The sequence below is a fragment of the Helicoverpa armigera genome, chromosome 10 (genome assembly GCF_030705265.1).
Source record: "Helicoverpa armigera isolate CAAS_96S chromosome 10, ASM3070526v1, whole genome shotgun sequence".
Classification (NCBI taxonomy): domain Eukaryota; kingdom Metazoa; phylum Arthropoda; class Insecta; order Lepidoptera; family Noctuidae; genus Helicoverpa; species Helicoverpa armigera.
This window is the reverse complement of record NC_087129.1, coordinates 9257099-9279121: the sequence shown is the minus strand read 5'-3', so window position 1 is coordinate 9279121 and position 22023 is coordinate 9257099. Positions and strand designations below refer to the sequence as shown.

General features: G+C 33.2%; 2 protein-coding genes across 3 annotated transcripts in view; both read right to left on the bottom strand.

The window, feature by feature from the left end:
* LOC110377413 (uncharacterized) overlaps nucleotides 1-7696 on the bottom strand; it is a 67663-nt gene extending 59967 nt beyond the window's left edge. Inside the window, exons 1-2 of the mRNA XM_021336303.3 lie at nucleotides 7509-7696; nucleotides 950-1048 (exon numbers count right to left, since the gene is read on the bottom strand). Of these exons, the coding sequence (XP_021191978.3) occupies nucleotides 950-1048 (99 nt within the window). The 5' untranslated portion in view covers nucleotides 7509-7696. The remainder of the gene's footprint in view (nucleotides 1-949; nucleotides 1049-7508) is intronic.
* A 10740-nt stretch (nucleotides 7697-18436) lies between these two features.
* On the bottom strand, nucleotides 18437-21713 carry LOC110377407 (carboxypeptidase Q). 2 transcript variants are annotated; one of them, XM_021336296.3, is made up of 3 exons: nucleotides 21466-21713; nucleotides 20001-20130; nucleotides 18437-19788 (listed from the first exon to the last, which is right to left on the bottom strand). In XM_021336296.3, exons 1-3 carry the CDS (start codon nucleotides 21657-21659, stop codon nucleotides 18697-18699), a joined length of 1416 nt encoding a protein of 471 aa, XP_021191971.3. In that variant the 5' UTR covers nucleotides 21660-21713; the 3' UTR covers nucleotides 18437-18696. The 2 variants fall into 2 exon arrangements, with proteins under 2 accessions (XP_021191971.3, XP_049696856.2); XM_049840899.2 differs by lacking the exon at nucleotides 21466-21713 and adding an exon at nucleotides 20212-20451.
* Nucleotides 21714-22023: the final 310 nt, after the last annotated feature.

The following is a 22023-nucleotide window of genomic DNA, read 5'->3' as shown; positions in this document are numbered from 1 at the left end:
CTCAATAGCTTTGTGGACCTTATTAAACTTTCACAAAAGTAGCCCTAAGTCTGAAAGTTGTCAATTGATACGCCCGCACAGGATCGAATGAAGGGAGAAAGGGTTTTGCTCTACAATTGGACTTGCTGTTGTTACTTCTGGAAGTTCATTTTGGGTTTGGATATTGTGTGTGTAACCAGTACCAAGTTTATGGGTCATATGACTGCATATTTTTGAATTCAAGGTCCTTACATAAAAAAAGTATTATCAACAAATTGTCGATTAGATAATCCTAATATACCTACTACATACATACACACATTTTCATCCAGAACATTCATCACACAAAAATATATTTGACGTATCGAACTCAACAACAAAACAATAAAAAACAAAACTGGAAACACAAAACTCATCGATCACGCAAAACAAAATGCTGACAATTTTCAAAAATCCGGTTGTGCGAAGTAACACGATTATGGAAGTCCGGATAAACCGGCGGATATACCGGAGAGAGAAAAGTACGGAAAAAATGTCACGCCTGTCTTTTGTTCTGCGGCTTTGTCTCACCGAGGAAAGACGTGCGTGGGCAGATTTCACGACATGATATTTTTGAAACACAAAAGACTGTTTTTAAGATTATACGTTTGAAATGTTGATAGAGAAACAATGAATTAGTGTTCTGTTTCTTTCTGTGTGTTTTGTACCGGTTTCAAAGACAGCTTCGGAAAATGAATTCTGCGGGTCAAGATTGATATAATGAAGTTGATACATATAATTATATACAAACGTTGCAAAATTGTCTGATAACTTACTCTGTTTAAGTTAATGTGGTTTTAAATTAAATCTTGTCTCTGATATAAATGCCCCCAATCTAATAGTGTAGGTACAATTTTTATGTATTCTAAAATACATAAAATACATAAAATAAAACTACTTTAAAAAAAAAAACTACTATTAGTTTACTTACCAAGGTGTAGAGGGCACTAGCGTAGGCAGCGTGCTTGACGTGCAGCGTGCGACAGCAAGACAACGACGTGTCCTGCTCGTGAGCACTCCACGCTTTCATCTGGGGAAAATAAGATAGTTTAATTTATTTTGTTAATCTAGATTATTCTAGATAACATTGATGCATCTTCCAGCACTCAGAAGTAAATAAGGAAAAATTCTGTATAGGAATTGAGAAACAAATTGGCAAACAGAAGACACTGTTTGTATTCATCGCATAACTGCAATGTTTACAGGTCATAAATAAACCTAAAGCATATTATACCAACCAAAAATATTCATAACCCACTTCAGCTATTACAAGCCCTATATTAAAAGTACGACCACCGCAAAAGCGCAAAACAACCTTTCAAAAATTCATTTCACCCGGAAATCGTTGAATTATTTGACATAATAATGTCAGTCAAACTCGGGGCATAAAGCGACCGGCAAACGTAAAAGACAGAATTCCGATAGAAATCAATTTTGTTCAATGGCCGTCAGCCACATTATATTTGTCATCCGAAAAAAGGTCCTAAGTACACTTCTACGAATACTTAACAAAAGAAAATCGGTCCTTAGTAAAATAAGTGAGAACTAATGTTCTAGTGTTATTCTTTCGTAATTTTGGTTTGAGCTCGCACTCTATTTACCCGCATTTAAAATTATCAATGTTGTTCCACGGTCCTTTTAAGCTGGCTTTTCGTGCTTTTTTAGCTGTTGCGGTGCTGCTGCCATTTTTTTATTATTGTTGCTGGATGAAGGAAGACATTATTCCTGATTGAATAGTATCTAACACCCAAAGACTAATTTGTTTTATTGCCATGGAACGACCATCTTTTATCATAACCGACTTCTACCAAAATGTACAAAAAACTTCTCAAGACTCATTTAAATTCTAAAAACAACTGAAATTCCACAGACTTCGAACATTCAGTTAAACTTGTTTCAACGCTCTTTTGACCTACAATCTTCAGTCTCACACTTGGCTAACCGCTAAATCAATTGTGGCTAAAACTATAAAAGTTTATCTTTGTGAAATGTTTGCGTTTTTCTCCAAGAAGGTTACCTGTGAAAACCACTTAATTTTTATTTTCGTACCTGACTATCTTTATTTCTTACGCTGCTATAATGGTTTATGTGACATAAAAAATATGATCGATGACGTCACGTTTTGGTAGTTTTTTGCTTGGTCGGGATAGGTTGTGAAGGTCAAGATGATTTATTGGATTGTTTGTAGTACTCGATAAATTGGCACGTAAAGTAGAAGCTGTAACTTTTATTTCAATTTCATAAAAAAAGTCGAATCGTAAAACACTGAAAAGGAAAATTAATTGATCGTCGCTCTAGTTATTTTCGAGTCTTGAGATTACTGTTGTGTTTAATGTCTCCAGTCTAAGTATCAATAACGTAATCGATATATTAATTTAGATTCTACTGATATTCCATCTGCGTAATGTAATTGACCATTTTTGAACAAAAACAAATATATAATTAAAAAAAAAAGAAATTAAAATATTTGGTGGACATAACATTAAGTAAAAATCCGAATTGTGAGAATCAAAAATGTTCTACTTTTTTAAAGTCGAATAAAAATAGTGAATTACTAATTCCAGAAAATTCAAGGTCACAGCTAGTTAGCGAAAAAGCATAAATCCGCTTTTTTGGAATATTCTTTTTTGGGCGTTTGATACGTTTTTTGCTGAAAGCGCGAAGGCTTTGCATGAGTTTGATAACAATGCGACTTTCAGCACTTTTACGTTGGCTGTTCAAGCCTTTGACGCTTTCATATGTAAAGTTCACGCTTTTATTCCGTCATGGTGTGGGTAGAGATATGAGGTTATAACGTTGTTGGGTACGGGAGGAAGGTTGGAAGAATATTTTTTTAATTTATCCGATTTCAATAAATCAATGCCTCAAAAAGTTTTTAAAACATTCCATGAAAGTTTCATTTTCATGGTTATTAAAAGGAAATTACAGTTACCGGCACGGATGTCGGGCTCTCGGCGGAAGAGTGGGGATCGCTTCGCGCACCCGTACGCATAAGGCAATAAGGCAGTAAATCGCTTGTGCGCAGGTGAAGGTCAGGGCTCGACATCCGTGCCGGTAACTGTAAGAGGAAAAATAAAATTCACTCTTTGTCCGATTTACCCTACAGACTTTTTTTTAGGTCCATGTCATTATTCATGAATATTTGGTTTCCCAAAAAAAAAAAACTGCAGATAGCATCTAACAAAATATTTCGTTTTATATGCTCACACACAGTTACCAATCAAGTATAAACGTTTAATTGCAAAATAAAGCAAACATTACACATTGCAAATACTCATGTATAATAACATAAAGTAGGTTCCATACATATATGTTTGTAACATCCAATAAGCCTAAACGTATCAAACCTATTTACTCAAATGACGTGTCATTACACAGGTATGGTTCCGCAGAGTATCATTGCACGTGACGTCACAAATTCAAAATGGCGGACGTAATTTTATATTCCATTTGATATGTAAGATGTGACTCATTGAGATGAGTATCGAGTTAATAGGTGATGTAAAGTAATTTATATTACCGAGGTGTTTGGATATTGTTTTCTTAAATGATATTTTACTGTGAGGGAGAAGAAAAACTTTAGATAAAAAATAAAACTGACTACAATACTAAACTTAGAACTTCTCCAAAGTATGACTAATACTATGCTGAAAGCTGCATCGAAATCAGTTAAGTCAAACGTGAGATAATCGCTCACAAACATACGTACTTATTGGTCAAAGTGAGAAACCTTTTTCAGGAGTCAGTTAAAAATACTTATTAATATAATCTTCTTGGAAAAATTCTCAAATAAAAGCAAAAACACTGGGACTGAGGTTTATCGCTGTTAACTTACTCCATTACAAGAAAACAGAAACGTAATGAGCCAAAAGGTTTTTTCTTACAAGAGCCAAATTTCTCGTGACCCTATCTTTAAGAAATGAGTTTCATTATATCATTCAAGGAATGGTAGTTCAAAATATTTGAGCTGTGATTTTCTTAACCCTGATGAATGATTGAAAAAGTTTGCAGGAACTAAATTATTGTGACTGTACCGAAGTGAAATTTGGGGTTTCTGGAAATACAATTTTGAAATTGTAATAAGGACCAAAAGGCTTTTCATCAATATCATTGACATTGCGAAACTTTCTGCCGACTTTATGAATCAAAATTTGGAAAATTTTCCTTGATTTGTATTCAAAATATTATACTCCGTGCAGGGTGAACGTACCTATAAATAGATTATGATCTGCAAAGGAGCATTTTAAAAGAATTACACAGAATTTCTCGTCCGTTTACCGTTTTAACAGTTATTTATGTGTCTCCATAAACCCTAGTTTTATTAGCCTTTAGACTACAAACGGCTTTTAAATAAACATAAAATGGTGTTATCATTGAAAGAAAAAAAAAGAAAAAACTTATCTGTTTTTTAAGTTCAAAATAATACCTCGGCAATAAAATCCGCAATCATTTTAAATTAGTTTTTCTTTAGAAAAGAATGAATGGCCCCGGAGGAACTGCTACATTTTCAACCGAAGCTCCAAAGTGAATAATTTATTATAATTATAATTCTTCAAATAAAATATGTACAACTGACAGGGCTTTTAGATATCTCACTCCTTGAAAGCCTATTTTTTTGTAAGAATAAGAACATTGAATTCTTTTAAAATAGCAGCACTTTGTGTTAACCTAACAGAATGTTTAATGAATATGGCTTGAGAAATGTATTTATTTTGGTGAATCCCTACTAATATTAAACAAGCGAAAGTGAGATTGTCCGTTTGGTACAAATTCATCCTTAAGCTGTTGAACCAGCTATGGAGACAGACATACATAGGTGCGACGAAATAAACTTGCATACGTTATATTATTTGCATGAATAATTAATATTTTAAAAACTATGCTTCTATGAAAACTAATGCCTTATAAGTCTTTTTAGCACCGATTTTGGGTCTGCCTACACCGTCCTCAGTAGAGAACACAGAAGCAGCTAATGCTACCCAACCTGGAGAACAAAGCAACTTTATAATACCGGCATTAAATATATTAACATTTACCAGAATTTTAGACTTCGTACTACACGTGCCGAACTCTGCCTATTATTATGCATAAAATCTAAAAGCATAAACTTAAATATATCTACAGAAATAGTTTTTGTTTGAATGTGCAAATCTCAGAACTTAAGCCTGATTTGAAAAATGGTTACAGTGTTACATACCCTTTTAATTGAAGAAAGTTTATATGCTAATTTGTGTCCGGGTACGATAAGTAGTTTTCACGGGTCGAGGGTTAATGCTTAGGAAACCGCTAGTCATAAATACATATGTAGGTACTATTTAGAATTAGGGCGTCACAAATAAATCCCAACCGTTTATTTATCCGATTGTTTTGATAAAAGACAGCTTTAAAAATAGCATCCAAAAAAATATACAACGCATATTCACAATGGCCCACTTTTTCCATACGTCGAAGCCATTACCTTATTCATATGTAGTGTAAAAACGCCGGCCACAGTTTTGTTTAGTAATCCATCAAACAGTTTTGAACGAGGCACGGTGTGACAGCGAAGTGCACTTTTATGAATTTTGTAACTCGTACCAAATGTTGACTGGGTAACCAATGAATTTTGACATTTATTATTGCATAGTCGTGTTATAGTATAGTTGTGTAAAGAACAAACATGATATCACATTAGTGATAAAAAAATTGTACCAATAAACTATTGGTATCTATAGATTTAGAATATATTGTTTTTACTTCCAACAAGATTTTATTTAACTTAATTTTGAAACTAGCTGTTCCCTGCGGTTCCCTCGAATCGCGAGAGAACTACTTCCAGCACCCATATGAAATGTAGCCAATGTTCTTTCTCAGAATCTAGAATATCTGTGTACTAACATTCATTCGAATTGGTTCAACAGTTTTAGCGTGACATTGCGATTGACATACTTTTCTTTCACATTTACAATACTAGTAAAATTGGTAGTATATGACCTATTTTTTGAGGTGCATGCATTCTATTTCGTCTCCTTTGTCAACATTCCTATACATAGAATGTTCCCAAAAATACTATATACGAGTACATTGCTCGAATAGCTTACCCCATGATCGTCATTATCGTCACCAATCCATTATCCCCCGCGGTAATTATAGCAATTATCCTTCATATCGTTCATTATCGCGGTAATCTGGCCCATAGAGGAAGTTTCGGGCCGGTAATGTAATAGTATCTAATTCTTGCGGTTTCACCGAGGTTAATTTTAGCTAACGCATGCATTTTTATATTATTTTGTGATATGTATGAACGTATATGTGTTTACTAATCATTTAAATTAGTTCAGCAGTTTTGGTGTGAAAGCGTTCCCAGCGTTCTTAAAATGACGTGTAAAAGTGATGTAATGTCCAACTTGCAAAATAAACGATTTCATTTCATTTCATTTCGTGATTCCCTTCGCATTTAATTTTTTTTTAAGGATATACATATAGATATTGATATTGGCCCATTTTTTGGGTATACATACATTGGATTTTGTCCCCTTTCAACATCCCTGTTCATTGAATGTTCCCAAAAAAAATTACGACATATCCATATCAATCCATTATCTTCCGCGGTAATTATAGCAATTATCCTTCATATCGTTCATAGTCGCGGTAATCGCGGACATAAAGGACGTTTGGGACGCCGGTAATGTTATAGTATCTCATTCTCGCGGTTTTGTCAGGCTTGTAAGAGAATTAATTTTGGGTAATGCATTATTTTTACTATTATTTTTGTATTGGTGTTAATTTTTGTGTAATCAATGATTTTCACTGAGATAAGAAAGCAGAAATAGATGTTAATTAAAAATAATTTTAATTAAATTCAAGCATTACATTTTTATAAATACAGTTTTTTTTTTCAAATACATAAAAATTAATAGCTCTTTTAATTGTAAGTTTTTAACTTATAATTCGAAGTTAGAAGGAAAAATAACTTTTTATCTAATAATCATACATTTTGGATAGTTTTCCGTTTGGACTTATAGTTATTTATTTCAATTATTATGCAAATAGGTATGATAGTTATAAGATACATATTGCATTTTACACACACGAAACATAATTTTACGTAGTAAACATAATTAGTATTTATTAGAAACAGAGTTCTGATGAAATGAGTTTTATTAATAATATCAGAGTAAATAGTGGTGACAACGTGGCTTGATTTATTATGTTAGATAGTAAAACAATTTATTCATCGTTTATATTTATTAGTTTATTGATGTATTTGTTCATAATTTCCCAAAAGATTTGATAACGAAAATGATGTAAAATTGTTACAATTGCTCAACTTTCGAGACAAAACGTTAATTAAAAATAATTAATTTTATCGATTTCTACCTTGAACATGAACCTCTAAACATCACACCTGTCGCCAGTTTGACCCTCAAACAATAGTAATTAAAGTAGAGAACTTTAAAAAATGTTTTTTTGATATAATTGTAAAACTGAAAAAAGTAATAAAAGTTTACCTTTGAGTGTGGGATGTATCTGCAAGAGTTGTCGGGTCACTTACTATCATGTTATAACAAAGTTTATATATTCACATTTTATTTGTTTACTTTCGTATTAAATGTTCGGTCGGGGATCGCGACGCGGCGTGCGCTCGGGGACGCCGATGCGAGCAGACTGCCAGCGCTACGCCGTAGGCCGCTACGAATCGCTACGCCGCTACGTAGAACATAAAGTTTTCTTTTTTACGTGACGTTTCGTTTTGCGTGTCACCTTACTTTGCGAATTTATTTTTATAACTTTATAGTTTTTGCAGGTAAGCAATTTATGATTCTATTATACTTTTTCTTTTGATTCATAAAACCAACACGTTTTTATTTGAAATCACAACTTTATTTTTGCCAATCGTATTCTTGGGTAGAACAGAATTTATTTTTGTCAAATTACTATCTACACTTGTATAAATTTAAAAAGTGAGTCCATTTATTTGAGTAGGTCCAATGTTCGCATAATTCATTATTTTTTTTACAATTGTTAAACGTTAAACTAAATCTCCCTCATAATTAAATGCATATTATATTTCATTGTTCGTATCAGCAAGAATGTAGACGGCTTACATATCTATGAATCTGCATTTTGCATATTAAATACGTCCCGAGGCGAGTGAACTCAAGTGTGCCGACTTCACTGCAAAGAGGTAACGTTAAAATGAAAATCGGATACTCGTCTTGTAAGTGGAGTTATACAAGGATATCGCTATATTGTAAAGAGATTTTCTTAATAAAATATGTGAAACAGTTGTGGGGATTTAAGATTAATGACAACTTCTGAGTATCTTGGTTTCACTAGCGTGACGAGTAAAATACTCTACTCTTTATAAAAAAATACTTTTATAAAGAGTAGAGTATTTACGTAGTATTACCTAGGTATTCACCTATATCTTCATGGAACGTCATCTTAATCAGCCCAGCCGTTTTACAGTTACTCTCACTCAACTCATTTTCGCCAACAGGTTGATGTTAAAAAACTATGAAATAATTTCGAGTGAATTTAAAATTAAAGAAAATTAATGTTAGGCAATTAGTTTGAGGAATCGTAAAAATTGCAGATGGGTTATCCTCCCGACGCGGCGAGGGTTAAACGGGTCGTTGTGGTGTATTTACAGGGTTACCAAGTAAATTGACATTCATTAATTACTCACTCGAGTAGCTTTTTAATGATTTCCTAATAGTGCTATAAATTGTTCACGTTGTCAGCATGATTAAGTAACCATTAAAAGATAAAAAACACGCTTTTTATAATGATATTGTATTGTTTTTATAACTGCTTGTTTCTCAAGTGTTGAAAATAAAAACTATCGAATCAATTAAAATATACCTACATGTTGTAGGTAAGAAGGTAAACAGAACCAAACAAAAACAGAAAGCATATTTTTATTTATTTAAGTAATTGATTCAACTTAGAGAAAGAGTTGCAACCACTTAATTCTAGTAAATACATTATCAAAGCGTACCAATAATTATAGATGAGAAAGGAAGCTTCTATAAAGTCAAAGTCAAATCATTTATTTCACTTAAGCCTTCACAGGCACTTATGAATGTCAAAAATATAACTAAGTTTGATTCTAGTTGCACATATATCGAGTGAAGCAATAGTACCTATCTATACTCTGCAGAAAATTCTAAGTTAGTTTTACAACAAACATACTGTAACTAAGTAACTACAAGAACTTTACCTAACTTAATAAGATATGTATCAAGATTAGTATGCAGTAAAGGTTTAGTTCTCATAGTTTTTTCGATTAAGCAAAGATTGCCGACTTGATTACTTTTTAAATACGCTCGCATTCTTTGAAACCTATATTCACTGCGTGATATGAATTTGTATAAGAATAAAATTAGTATCATTCTTATCTTGTTTGAATAAAGAGAGTATTTTGTGTGTTACGATTTTAATTTTCTTTTAAAAAAAATGTTTCTTTATTACAGGTACATTTATATTGGGATATCAGAAGGTGGTGTCAAGGTAAGATATTATTCACACTTTTATTATAAACTGCCAAAGATTACAAGGAACATTCGGATTTAGTCTCAGGATATGATACATAAGTACCTACTGTTAAAACCAGTTATATAATATCTACACACAAATGGGACTTAATTGCACAAGTTGCTGCTTTTTGGCAGTATACCTTATATATTATAACCAATATGTTAATCCTTACTTTTATAATAAAGACAGTTATCTGCATTTTACTTTAGGTAAGTACAACCCTATAATACCCGGAATACCGATGCACAGTTCAAAGACAACTGAGCATCGAAATTTCTTTCCCCAATTCCATTGCTCAGCTCACTGGCAAGCCTGAAACGGAATAAATTGCTCCCACAGAATTTGGGTTATTTATACGTGGCAGATCACGTTTTAATTTATCGTCCCAATACGCATTTACAATCGTCCACATACATATCCTAATAAGCTTGAAAGTCGCAAGCGAAAACCACCCCGATTCTTTACGCTTTAAGGGTCAATTCAGCGTGTGTGTTTCAGCAATGAGTCTTTACTGTCGTGTTGAACAAACATGGGCTCTCGAGTAAATTACAATTACTTGAGACATGCATCTGAAAGTGAGAAGCTCTCGGTGTTCACTTGAATATACTGAAACTTCTCCCGAATGATTTGCATATGGAAATAAGTAGATTGGAATTTGATGTCTCCGGTGCTTCGCTGTGGTTATAGTAAACATCTCGTCTAATCTTAAAAGCTTTCTGTCTGGATTAAGTGGACCTTGAAAAACCGACTGTATATTTTCAAGTTCTTGGAATGTACATAGAATTCATGTAGGTATTTGATTCATGCCTTGTAAATAAAAAGACTAGTCTAGTGTTAACTTATTGTGAAAATATATATCCAAAAACCTATTGATATAGCAAAAAGTTTGTTAAGAATTTGAATGATAAGTTTAAATAATGATTTATTTCAGGAAATTGTTGTACCAAATACATTTCAAGAATCAGCATTATAACAATATCCAGCCGAAAGTACCAGTACTTAAATGCTAAAAGCATTATAGGAATTAGAAAATGACCAAAATCATTTATACTTTCGCTAGATTCAGTTCCATTGGTAACAATTCGTTCTCCCTACCGTGACACAAATATAATGGGAACTTTTAACATGTCAGGTTCCCCGTATTAAGTGGTTTGAAGGTGACCTTCAGCTTAAAAGTTGTTTATCCCCTCGAGCCGGAAAATACCGGTTAACTTTCCGAATAGCAGTTTTGTTAGGATGTTAGCCAAAAGGTTTTAATGAATTAAATGAGTTTACCAAAGGCCTAATTGGTAACAACCCAACTATGCAAATCCCTTATACTTATTTAGGCTTAGGATCCTTCGTTTTTAGATTGTTAGAGTAGAGGTAATTTATGGGTTTTGGTTTTAATAATATACATAGAATTATAGGAAAATATTATAATTTCCAGATTTTAATGCTCAGTCTGTTTTTGCATAAGGATTTTTTAAAATGAAAAAGTTTACTATTAATCTGGTTTGTACATTATTATTTATTAGACTTGTTAACCTTTACAACTAAGCTAAACATTGCTTGTTGTTGTGTTGGCTTGTGAGATTGGGTTCACGTTAATTGTGCAATGGATGATCTTCTTGATTTACTAACCAGTATTGAACATACGGCAGGTATTGCGTCGTAATGTAGTGTCCTCTCATTTATCTTATTCCAAACATTCATGACTATCAACCTCAATGAATTCGTATATTTTATTCATTTTATAGAATTCGAAATCAGTGTCCCACCATCTCGATGCACAAACGAATATAAATTCGGAAGATGTTTTCTATCATCGAATATTGTTCCAGTCACGATTTGAGGGAATCTCGATTCAAGTGAAGTTCGCTTTGGTACGTAAGAATCGAATAAACAGGCTTATGAAATATTTATAGTGTGCGACGAACCTTCGGCGGGTTTGTTTGAAAATTTTCATCGTCCACGTTATTCGTGTCGGTCGAGCTTCTATCTATAGTTGGGAAGTTTACAAACATTGCGAGTTCTCTCGATTATCTTTAGCTGTGAGATAGCGATTCGAGAGAATTAAAGACTCGTTTGCAAGGATTTTTGCGGGATATACGGTGACCAATTGTGTTTGCTTGTTTATTTGATAGTTGTTCAGTAGCGTGGAGTATTCGAGTTAGATGTAACAGAATAATTTTAACATATTTTTACTACATTTAAAAAAGGATTTCTATTAAAATAGTAATTTGTAGTTGTTATAAATTAACTAAATTAATATAGAGTTGGAACAATAAAGTTAATCCTAATGATTACAAAAATAAAAAAATCCTAATGAAAAATAACATTTTATTACAGGCTCTAAGAAAACGTTCACAAAGGACGAACCAAAGACAATCAATGACAATAAAAACGTTCAGACATGTCACCTCAAATTCTCATTACTTCGTAAGGATACATTTTATTTTCTTTGAACTTTTTGGGGATTCTTCTAGACAAGTGGAATTATCAGTTTATTGTAGGCTAACCTGTGTTAGATACCTATGATAAGATAACAGGTTTTCCAAAGCCGAAGAAATTATCTGAACTGTACAAAAATCTACTTAAAAGAATTTTATTCAAGAAGGTATCTAAATAAACGAAGTTCCTCAGCAATAATTGAGCTCAAGAAAATTTCTAAAATTAAGTGCTAAAAAAGATAAGCTTAACGCTCGACTGCAGTACGATGAATATGTTCTTTAATCTCCGCTGCGCCACGTCGGCATTCGGCATTCGGCTTTCGACTTTTGGCTCTCGGCCTCGGCGGTATCAATTAAAACGCTGAAGGCACACCCGTATAACTTCTTATCGCGCGCCGCCTGGCGTTTGCGAACAAAAGAAATGGTGCTCCATCGCTCTATAACCCGCACGTTTACTTCTGTAACTTAAGTCATTGTAAAGTACCTAGTGGAGAAGAATGTTTATAAACTAGGGAAGCTGATATGCTGCTTGTAGCCGTTTTTATTGTAGCAGCTTTTAGTTTTCTATACTCAACTCGTTTATCGTACCTATGGTAATTCTGTCGTTTCCCTTTCAAGACAAAATTTAGATAATTTCAATTGGGGCTAATCTATAGACTGGTGGTTATTTTCGTCCCTTTAAAAAATAAGTATTTATTTATTAAACACATCGGTTTTTATTTCCTCGAAAAAACTTGCTGCTATTTTTTTAGGTGACTATACTTATGCAAATATTTCCAGTCAGACTTTAAGTCCTTACAAATATCATAAAAAAATGGAAAAACATAACCTTTTACTATGATTAAATCTCCAATATCGGACAATTGCACGGGAGCCGCGGGTAGAAATAAAACCTGAAAGGCTAGCCGTTTCACTCGTGTGGAAACTTCTCGGCTTCCCGAATGAAATATAACCTGCCTCCGTGGTTGGACGGGAATTAGCAGCATTGAAAACTTTGCACCGTACTAACAGGATGAAATATATCTTTCCTGGGGCCAGTTATTACATGAGCTTTCGGAAAATACTTGTTTTTCTTTGTAACATCGTGTAATAGCTATCTTTTTTAGAATTTTAAGAGAATAATTTATTTCTTATATAAAGTTATTCGGAGTATTTTTTATTTATTTCTTTCTAATAATGCCTTAATTTGCTTTTATTGGACTCATGTTCATTATTCGTGCCTTTCACATTTATAGTGTTAAATAAAACCCTACTGATCATATTTTCAAGTACCTAGCCTGTAACTGAGCGAATGTTGCCTAGCTCTGTTTAACTATAGATAAATCTTAGTTTCGTGACCTTATCACATCAGATGCCATCACTTAAATATTCCAAAATTAGACACAGCGCTTCTCAAACAATTTTCTAATGTAAAACACCAGTACTTAAGTTTCCTTAATCAGGGGTGAACTCCACACTAATTCTCGAAAACAAACTGGCTATGATTCTCACGTTAATTAAAAGGAAGCCTAAAATAGCTTGAATTTATTTCGGTAGATAAAATATCATAACGAAGTGGCTTACTCAGTTGGAATTTTAATACCTCATTATAGCTATTTAATGTACAACAGCATTAAATTAATTTTATTGAGGCGTTTAAATCTGAATCTGTTTAAATAAATGGATAATAATGTAATTAATTAAGCAGGAAGTGATTTATTCCCACTTAAATCTGACTTCCAGTCTCGGCCAGTGATGCAGAGTTAAGGAGCCAGTCAATTGGGATCGCAATAAATATTGCGATGCTTACCCAGGTAGGCCAATCTGTTTACGGATTTTATGTTGGTAATACCCCGCGGTGTATAAGTGAGAAACGCAGTTGTTTTATGTAAATAAGTAAGTTTTAAACTAGAAGGAAACTCCAATCTGCTTTTTAATTCTCCAATCTGCTTTTTAAATTAAAAAGCAGATTGGAGTTTCCTTCTAGTTTTTACATATCTAAGAAAAAACCTGCGTAAATCGACTTTATGATGATTCAATAAAATGCTTTATTACACAGGAGAGTACTATTGTACGTGCCTAAGAATGAATGAGTGGTACTATTGAATCTTTTCTTCGGCTTTTTTCTTTCCAAGAAATAAATGGCTGGTCTACCAGTTGTGGTTTTTGAGTAACACAATATGTTCAACCACAAAAGAGCTCCAGAGCTTTAAATCCGTGAAAATATGGAGCGAATTCCTCATTCAAGAGTATCATATTTGTCTGGTCAAGCTTTATATGAAAAATGTTATCTTGTATTTTTTTATACCTTTATTAAAATAAAAAAATAGATATAACCGGGTCACCTAACGAATTCGCCCACACTTTAAAATTATCTCCGTTCTTTAAAAATTACTGAAATAATTATTAAACTTAAATGTATAACAATTTTGATTAAACTACATCAAAAAGAATTACCGAAAAAACTAAAACTAAAAACTGATCGTAAAAATCTAATTTTCTTCAAAGGCTTTCATTCTACAAAATAACCAGGTTTAATCAAAATATCTTAAACTAGAACCGGTTTGGTGTTTTAAAACTAAACCAGCGGAACTTCAAAGTAAATAAAAGTTAAACTGTGCTTAAACCGACAAGGTTGCTCTATCTAATTACTTGAGCTCTAAAATTCTAAATCCTGCTTCCTGTTTAGCTAACGACAAAATAAAATATAAACCCAATCTGTTTACGGTTTTAAAGCGGCTCCTTTTTACTAAGAAAATAAATAAAAAAATATAAAGAGAATATATTTGAGCCTAAAGATAAGTTACCTAATTATTTTATTAAAGTTATATATTGCGGAATAGTGTTTCACTCGTAAATAATTGAGTGTATTTATTCTTATGGCCTTTTGCTAATTCATTGAGGCGTTTGTGTAATAACAACAGAAAAATTTCCAAGAACTAATTTTATCTCTAAGCCACATTAAATGTAGATTTAGATCTCCTCATTGTTACCAAAAAAATATTACTTTTTCCACGAACACAGCCGTGTCTTTAATTTCATTACTGTCCATCATAAACCTATTTTGTAACTAGAAATATTCTACCATCGCAATTGCTAGCCAAAAAAATTGACCTTTAAGTAAGTCTGACAACTAATCTTATTGGGTTGCCCGGGTAACTGGGTTGAGGAGGTCAGATAGTCAGTCGCTCCTTACAACACACTGGTACTCAGCTGCCTCCGGTTATACTGGAAGCCTACCCCAACGTAGTTAGGAAAAGGCTAGGCAGATGACGATGACTTTATTTGACCTTTTAAATAAAGGTTTTAAAAACACGAATTTAAAGTATTTTATTTTGCTTTTTTTTAGTTTTTCTTTACAGTTCGCTTCGAAGACAGATGTGACTCCGAATTCGTTTATGTTATTAGGTGGATCCGCTACCCATTACCGTTTCCTTCTTACTTGTAGAATAGAAGGAATTACTGACATGGTTCTAAGTTCGCTTTCAACGTTGTTTTAAACTAAAAGCAGTAAGCAAAATAAAATGAGCATTATTTATTTGTGTACTTTAAGTAAATGAACCCTTTGAATATAATAACTACCTACATGAATGATAAAGGGTGAATGATGATAGGCGCTGTACTTATAGGAAAAAAGACGATCAAATAAACAATTGATGGACTATGTAAAAAACAATTTGGTTTAAAATAATGTCACATGTCATGTAATATGAAGAGGAGTATAGAAGTAGAGCCCTTTTCTAAATAAAATAGGGATAAAGGCAGGTAATTAATCAACTACATAGATGATTATTATATTGTTCGTCATACTAACAGCTTTATTTCTTTAACAAAATAAAACCAAATAACTTTTATCATTTAACACGCAACAGTTTTCCCATTATGAAAATAAGAAAACAAAAGAGCCACGACAGCTTCTCTAGGTAAAAACATGAAACGAACTTAAGAGTACCCCCAGACTACAGACTAAACAGTCGGCCGACAGTTGACCTGATGTTTGACAAAAAATATTTTACAGGATAATCTTGATAATAATAATAATCAAAGTGGTCAGTCGGTCTGATACCGGCTAAATACTTGATAATTGTAATGTGCGTACCACCATTCATCTTCATACTCATCTATGAGCCCAAAAAAACTGCCGGCCGACTAAAAGTTTCCAGTGTGTTACTCTTAAAAGAAAAGCAGTTCGTTGAAGTTTTACCATTCTTCATTACGTTTGGGGAGTTGTTTTTGCTTATAATTACACTTTTTATTGTTCACGATAAAATAGCAAGGTAAAATCTTCGCTTGGACGGTTTCCTATTGTTATAAGTTATTCTTTTGTTTTTTTTTTGTTCACCAACGAAATGGTAATGAATGTTTGTTTAAATGAAGTGGGTTTTGGGACCAGTGTCTTATCTATCAGGACAGTTTCATGCTCTGTTTACTCAGGTGTGTAAAGGTGACACTAATTTCAATAATATAATAAAAGTACTACATAAATAGTCGATGTTATGGCAATAATATATACAATATATTAAAGTGTTTAATATCCGATGTGATGGTTCAGCCAATTATAGAATGTGTTCAATTTTCCATCAACAGAAACTCTATGTTAGACAATAAGTATGTTAAGGTATTCCACGTGTATTCTTAACCAATTCCTCCTCAGTTTGACCCATGAAACTTTTTATATCTCCAAACTAATCACTTCTCTAATATGGCATTGTCACAGATTACTAAATAGTTTGTAGTCGTGGTGGCCTAGTGGGTAAAGAACCAACCTCAAGTATGAGGGTGTGGGTTCGATTCCAGGTCAGGCAAGTACCAATGAAATTTTTCTAAATTCGTATGTACTTTCTAAGTATGTCTTGGATACCAATGGCGGATACAAAGGTGAAGGAAAACATCTTGAGGAAACCTGGACTATTAAGTCTGAAATCACCAACCCGCATTGAGCAAGCGTGGTGATTAATGCTCGGTCCTTCTCCATGTGGGAGGAGGCCTGTGCTTGAGGCAGTGGGACGATAAAAAGGCTGTTACAGTACTAAATAGTTCTTGAATTATACTGGAAGCACGTTACACTTCAGTCTTAAATATCGAAGTTTCAGTTATAAGTAACAAGTTATAAGTTAATCGTCCTCAAAGTAAGATTGATTACCCTTCGCCGAGATTATAAAGAAAGTAGAGAGTAGAAAGAATATTATAAAGAGGTTTGTTTGTTTGTATCGATTTTAAAAATGATTTTTCTGTTGGAAAACTAAATTGTACCCGGGATAACATAGACACATAGACTATATTTTATCCTTTCATGGTAAGAAGTTCCTTGGAATGAGAGTAAAACTGCGTGAAACATTAAGTGTACTGCTATTTCAAAGTTACTTAATTTTTATTTGGTTCTTTCATATTCAGTAAAAAGGCCGATAGAATTCACTTGGATGGAATTGTGCGTCCTTTTTTTGGATTATGTATTTTTCGTAATTTCCTTTGGAATAGAATAGACGAATTTTCGATTACAAGGTGTTAATTTTCACACTTTAATTTATCTAATGCGTGTATATAGATACAATTTCTCTTCAAATCTTTTTACTTGCAAAATACAGCATTAACCTAACCTGACCTATCTTGTGTAATTTTGTTTCAAATTTGTACCGATTCGTAAATGTTTACCTTTACCAAACGTAAAGCACAAAAGCAGTCTGTAATTTAGTTACATTTTCAATTAACAACTTCGACAAGTTTTATTTTATTCATTGGCTTCCAATGTTGATTTTCCTTATAACGATGTCACAATTGATTGAAGGCGAACTCAATTGAATAATTCGGAAATATTGATTTTAGGAAAATTAATTTCATTTAGGCTTAAATCAATAATTACTTTTTCTCCATCGTTGTCGGAGCAGACTACAAGTAAAACTCTTTCCAAGACATCGCTAAATAAGATCAAACTATTACACTTGGAACACGGAAAACGATTTTGTGTCGGCTAATTTTGTCCCAACGAACAAAAGAATACCTCCATTTGTTCTAGTGTTACACTGTGTAATAGGTAGACTTTTCCAAAAGCAATCTTGTTGAGCTCACTCTTACCAGATTATTATAAAAGATTTTATCAAAATATAAGTCGGCTTTGTTTTTAACTTCAACACAGTTTTCTTTACCATAAAAAGTAACATCATCATTTTTTATCCCCATAAAAATCAGTTTCTACCTTACACGCTCGATACAACATTTTGTCGGAAAGCTTACTTGTTTTATTTTTATTACAACGGCTGAGACACGATAACATAATTTAAGACCTTTATCGAAAGGTGGATCGCTTCGCCAAAGAATATTGTATTTTGCTGTAGCACAGAAAATATCTTTATAATATACCGTATAGCGTCCCCAAGAGCTCGATCCTCAAAGAAAATGAACCGAAGATAAAGGATTCACGCTCATTGATTTAAGGATACTTCTAGAAAAATTGACTGGAACATTCCCAAAATAAAAATTGTATGAAGGATTTTTCCAAAGTTTTTTCTGCCCCAGGCTCTTTTATTTGAGTGTGATACCGTATATTGAAAGAAAAATATTTGATAGGGTTTCAAGTGAAAAGTTATTTGATGCCTATTGGAAAATGCTGAAGGTGAATTGTTTTATCTAAAAATAGAACTTTATTATGGATTTCTAGAAATTTTAGACCACTTTACAATCACGCTTAAAATAGGTACTCTTTTATTTTTAAATTAAAATATTCACAATTTTATAAGGTTTTTTGTACTTATCGTGGAATATCAACAGAGATATCAGCGATGATGTAAGCGACAGCCGTCCAGAACGCGGCTCCAAGGTCAAGTTCATCTGGATTTTCCACATTCATGGTGTCTCCTTCAGTATGGTGGAACCAGAAATATTTACTATTGTCATTATGAAGACTAGCTCCCGGGATACCATTTCCAGTAAATATAGCAATATCTGATCCCGGACTGGCTTCTTCTACGAGGGTAGAAGCATTAATAAACTGAAATAGCTTCAAAACCTCAGCAACGATACAAAGCGTTTTTTCATTGCCAGCAGCAGCTAATCCTAGAGGGGCAAAAGTACCTTCATCAGATTCCATAATAAAATTAATATTGTGACTTTCATTCCTATGCGCTTTCTCGTAAGCATAAGCACCAACCAGTCCAAGTTCTTCAGCAGTCCAAAATATTGCTCTCAATGTTCGTTTTGGTGTCAAGTTCAGTCGTTTCATTATAACAGGAGCTGCCCAACTGATGAAGAGGCCACCACCGTCGTCCATAGCTCCTTGGCCTACATCCCAACTGTCTATATGTCCTGATACAATCACCAGTTTCTCTGGGTCTTTTGATCCTTTCAAATCTATAAGCGTGTTCCTGGAAACTTTAGTTTCTAGTGATGATACCATAAGTATATGTAAAATGACCTTCTCACCTCTGTTGTGTATTCTTGTGATCAAATCAGCGTCTTCCAAAGAAATAGCTGCAGTTGGAATAGGAACAACACCATCTCCGTAAGTTTGAGAACCGGTGTGAGGAGTATGAATGGAAAATGGTGTGATAGACCTAACTAATGATGCAACAGCACCTTTGGCAGATGCTTTTGTCGCTCCTTGTGACCTATATACTACAGTTTCTCCATACGTAGTAAAAATGGGAACGTAGAGAACAATTTTGCCTTTGACGTCTTCATCAGGTGTATTTTCAAGTTGTGTGAAGTTCGATATGACGATAACTTCAGCTGTGATGCCTTCGGCAGGAGTACTAACACTGCGACCAAGGCCTAGAAGTGCAATATCCTTTTCTCTAGGCTCAAGCATAGTTATTTTCTCTTCACCTCTTTTCCATCTTGGTACCTGCAATATAACAAGAATGTAATATAATGTCACGTGATATAGAAATAAGGATAAACATGTCATTTCATTTGGAAGCGAATTAAGATTTTGGAGAGAAATAACAAATTAAGTTTACTTCAGGCATGTAAGTATGATAATGTAAACTGAATCAATTACGTATTTTTTAAATTTCACAAACGACTTATCTTTAACAAAAGTATCTGACAACTCACCTCAACTTCTTCAGTTACAATATCATTTAAACCTTCTTGTTTAGATAATTCAATCATGTAATCTATAGACTTTTCAAGTACTTCTGTACCTGACGGCCGCGCTCCAAACTTGTCCACGAATTTCGCCAACCTGGAATTAAGAAACACTTTTATCAATTACACTTCAACTGCTATACACTTATTTATATCTTAAACTAACTTTCGAACTCACTCATCATAAGTTTTCCCTTTAAAATCACCGTTCAAAACATAGTCTAATATCTCATCCTTAACACTTTCGTAACCCCATATCTCTTCAATCAATTCATCCCCCAAAGTCTCGTGGCATTTGTTTAAATTTTTCAAAACTTTCGCTTCATTCATAACAATAACAAAAAGGGTTACAAACACAATATGAAAGAAATTCATTTTTCTTCCACTGTCTTTGAGTTAGTGAGATGATTCGATAAAACTTGAGCTCTTTTGTACTGTATCTTATCAATATCGATGGCCGAATATCTCAAATGTCTATAAGATTACTTTTACTTATATATTTGATAGGCTCAAGAGCGTAGACATTCATATGGATTTTGAAGATGATTATCTTATCAAATTGTGTGTGAAATTTCGATTGTACGCAATCCACTTGTTGATATCGTTTGGATGGTTTGTATTAAGTCCTCGTGAGATGCGATGATAGTGCCAAATGGGACGTAGTTAATATTGTACATGTGATCGTCTGTTTGTTATGTTCTTATGGCTAAATTGCGAAAACTATTTAGATATATGGAATAAAATCAGGAAAAGAGAATGAGATTAATTCCCTTGGAATGCTCGAGAGGCACACACAATTTTTTTTTTTATATTTATTATATTTTCTTTTAAGTGAAGGCAATTTTCTTTATGAGAATGCATCAAAAAAGAGGATAAAATATTCAAATGAGGAAACATGGGTACTTATACTTATACTTTTTTACTGCAATCGAAGTTGTTCCTTACATGTGTGTTCCATACAACAATCACATAACATAAGATACTGCACAATTTATGTAACAAAGAGTAATTTAAGACAAATTGCTGGTAGGTATTATTTTATCTTTAGCCCATTCATAGAGTAGTCAATGTATCATAAATTGCTGTACTTTACTATCACATTACTGTACTTTAGTATCAAGGATACATTAAAATTACAAATATATCACATCTTGTTCTTCACTGTAATACATCATCATCAATATTATGTATAAGATTAATTATCTTTTGTGAACAATTTTTGTACAAAAATATATAAACATTGCAAACACTAATTTATCACCTTTCCCTATTTTTGGTTCTTTCTATATGTTCATCAAAATAAATATTAGAATAAAACCACACTCTAGATTGAATGACCAAATAAAGTATACCCTCACAAAATCAATTCCAAAATGAAATCCTTCAACTGCTACTGTATTCAATTTAATTTACAAGTACCAACAATACTCACTCATCGTAAGTCTTCCCTTTGAACGCCCCGGACACAGCATAGTCTATTATACTCTCAACAACACTTTTATAAGATGCAATTTCTCCAACCAAAGGACCAAGATCACAGTTCGTCGAATCAAAAGTCTTCTTCGTTGCACACTTTGCTTCGTACAAAAGCACCAATAAAATTAAAACGAGCAATTTTGTATGCATTTTACACGTCTGCTCTCGGTAAGTGCTGGTAAATGAGTAGTAAACTGGAATAGAGAACAATTGGAGTGCAGTTGAAACAAGCGGTCAAGCGTGATCGTGGCATGGTCGTGGTAATGGGTATTGTAAGGTAATGTGTGCTTAATTAAAATTGTGTCATTTGTGATTTAGTGTCGAGGTTATCTGAGTGTGATGGTTTCTAATCTACGCTGTTGGTAGATAATCAACTCGTTGAGTGGTTTTACTTTCTATTTGAAGGTCAGGATACCGAAGTGCCATCCGTCTTTTGTTTTCTGTTTTGCAATTTATTCAAGAGGTTTCAAATAAGCCCATTAAAGATTTGTTTATTATTATAAATTAATGGAAT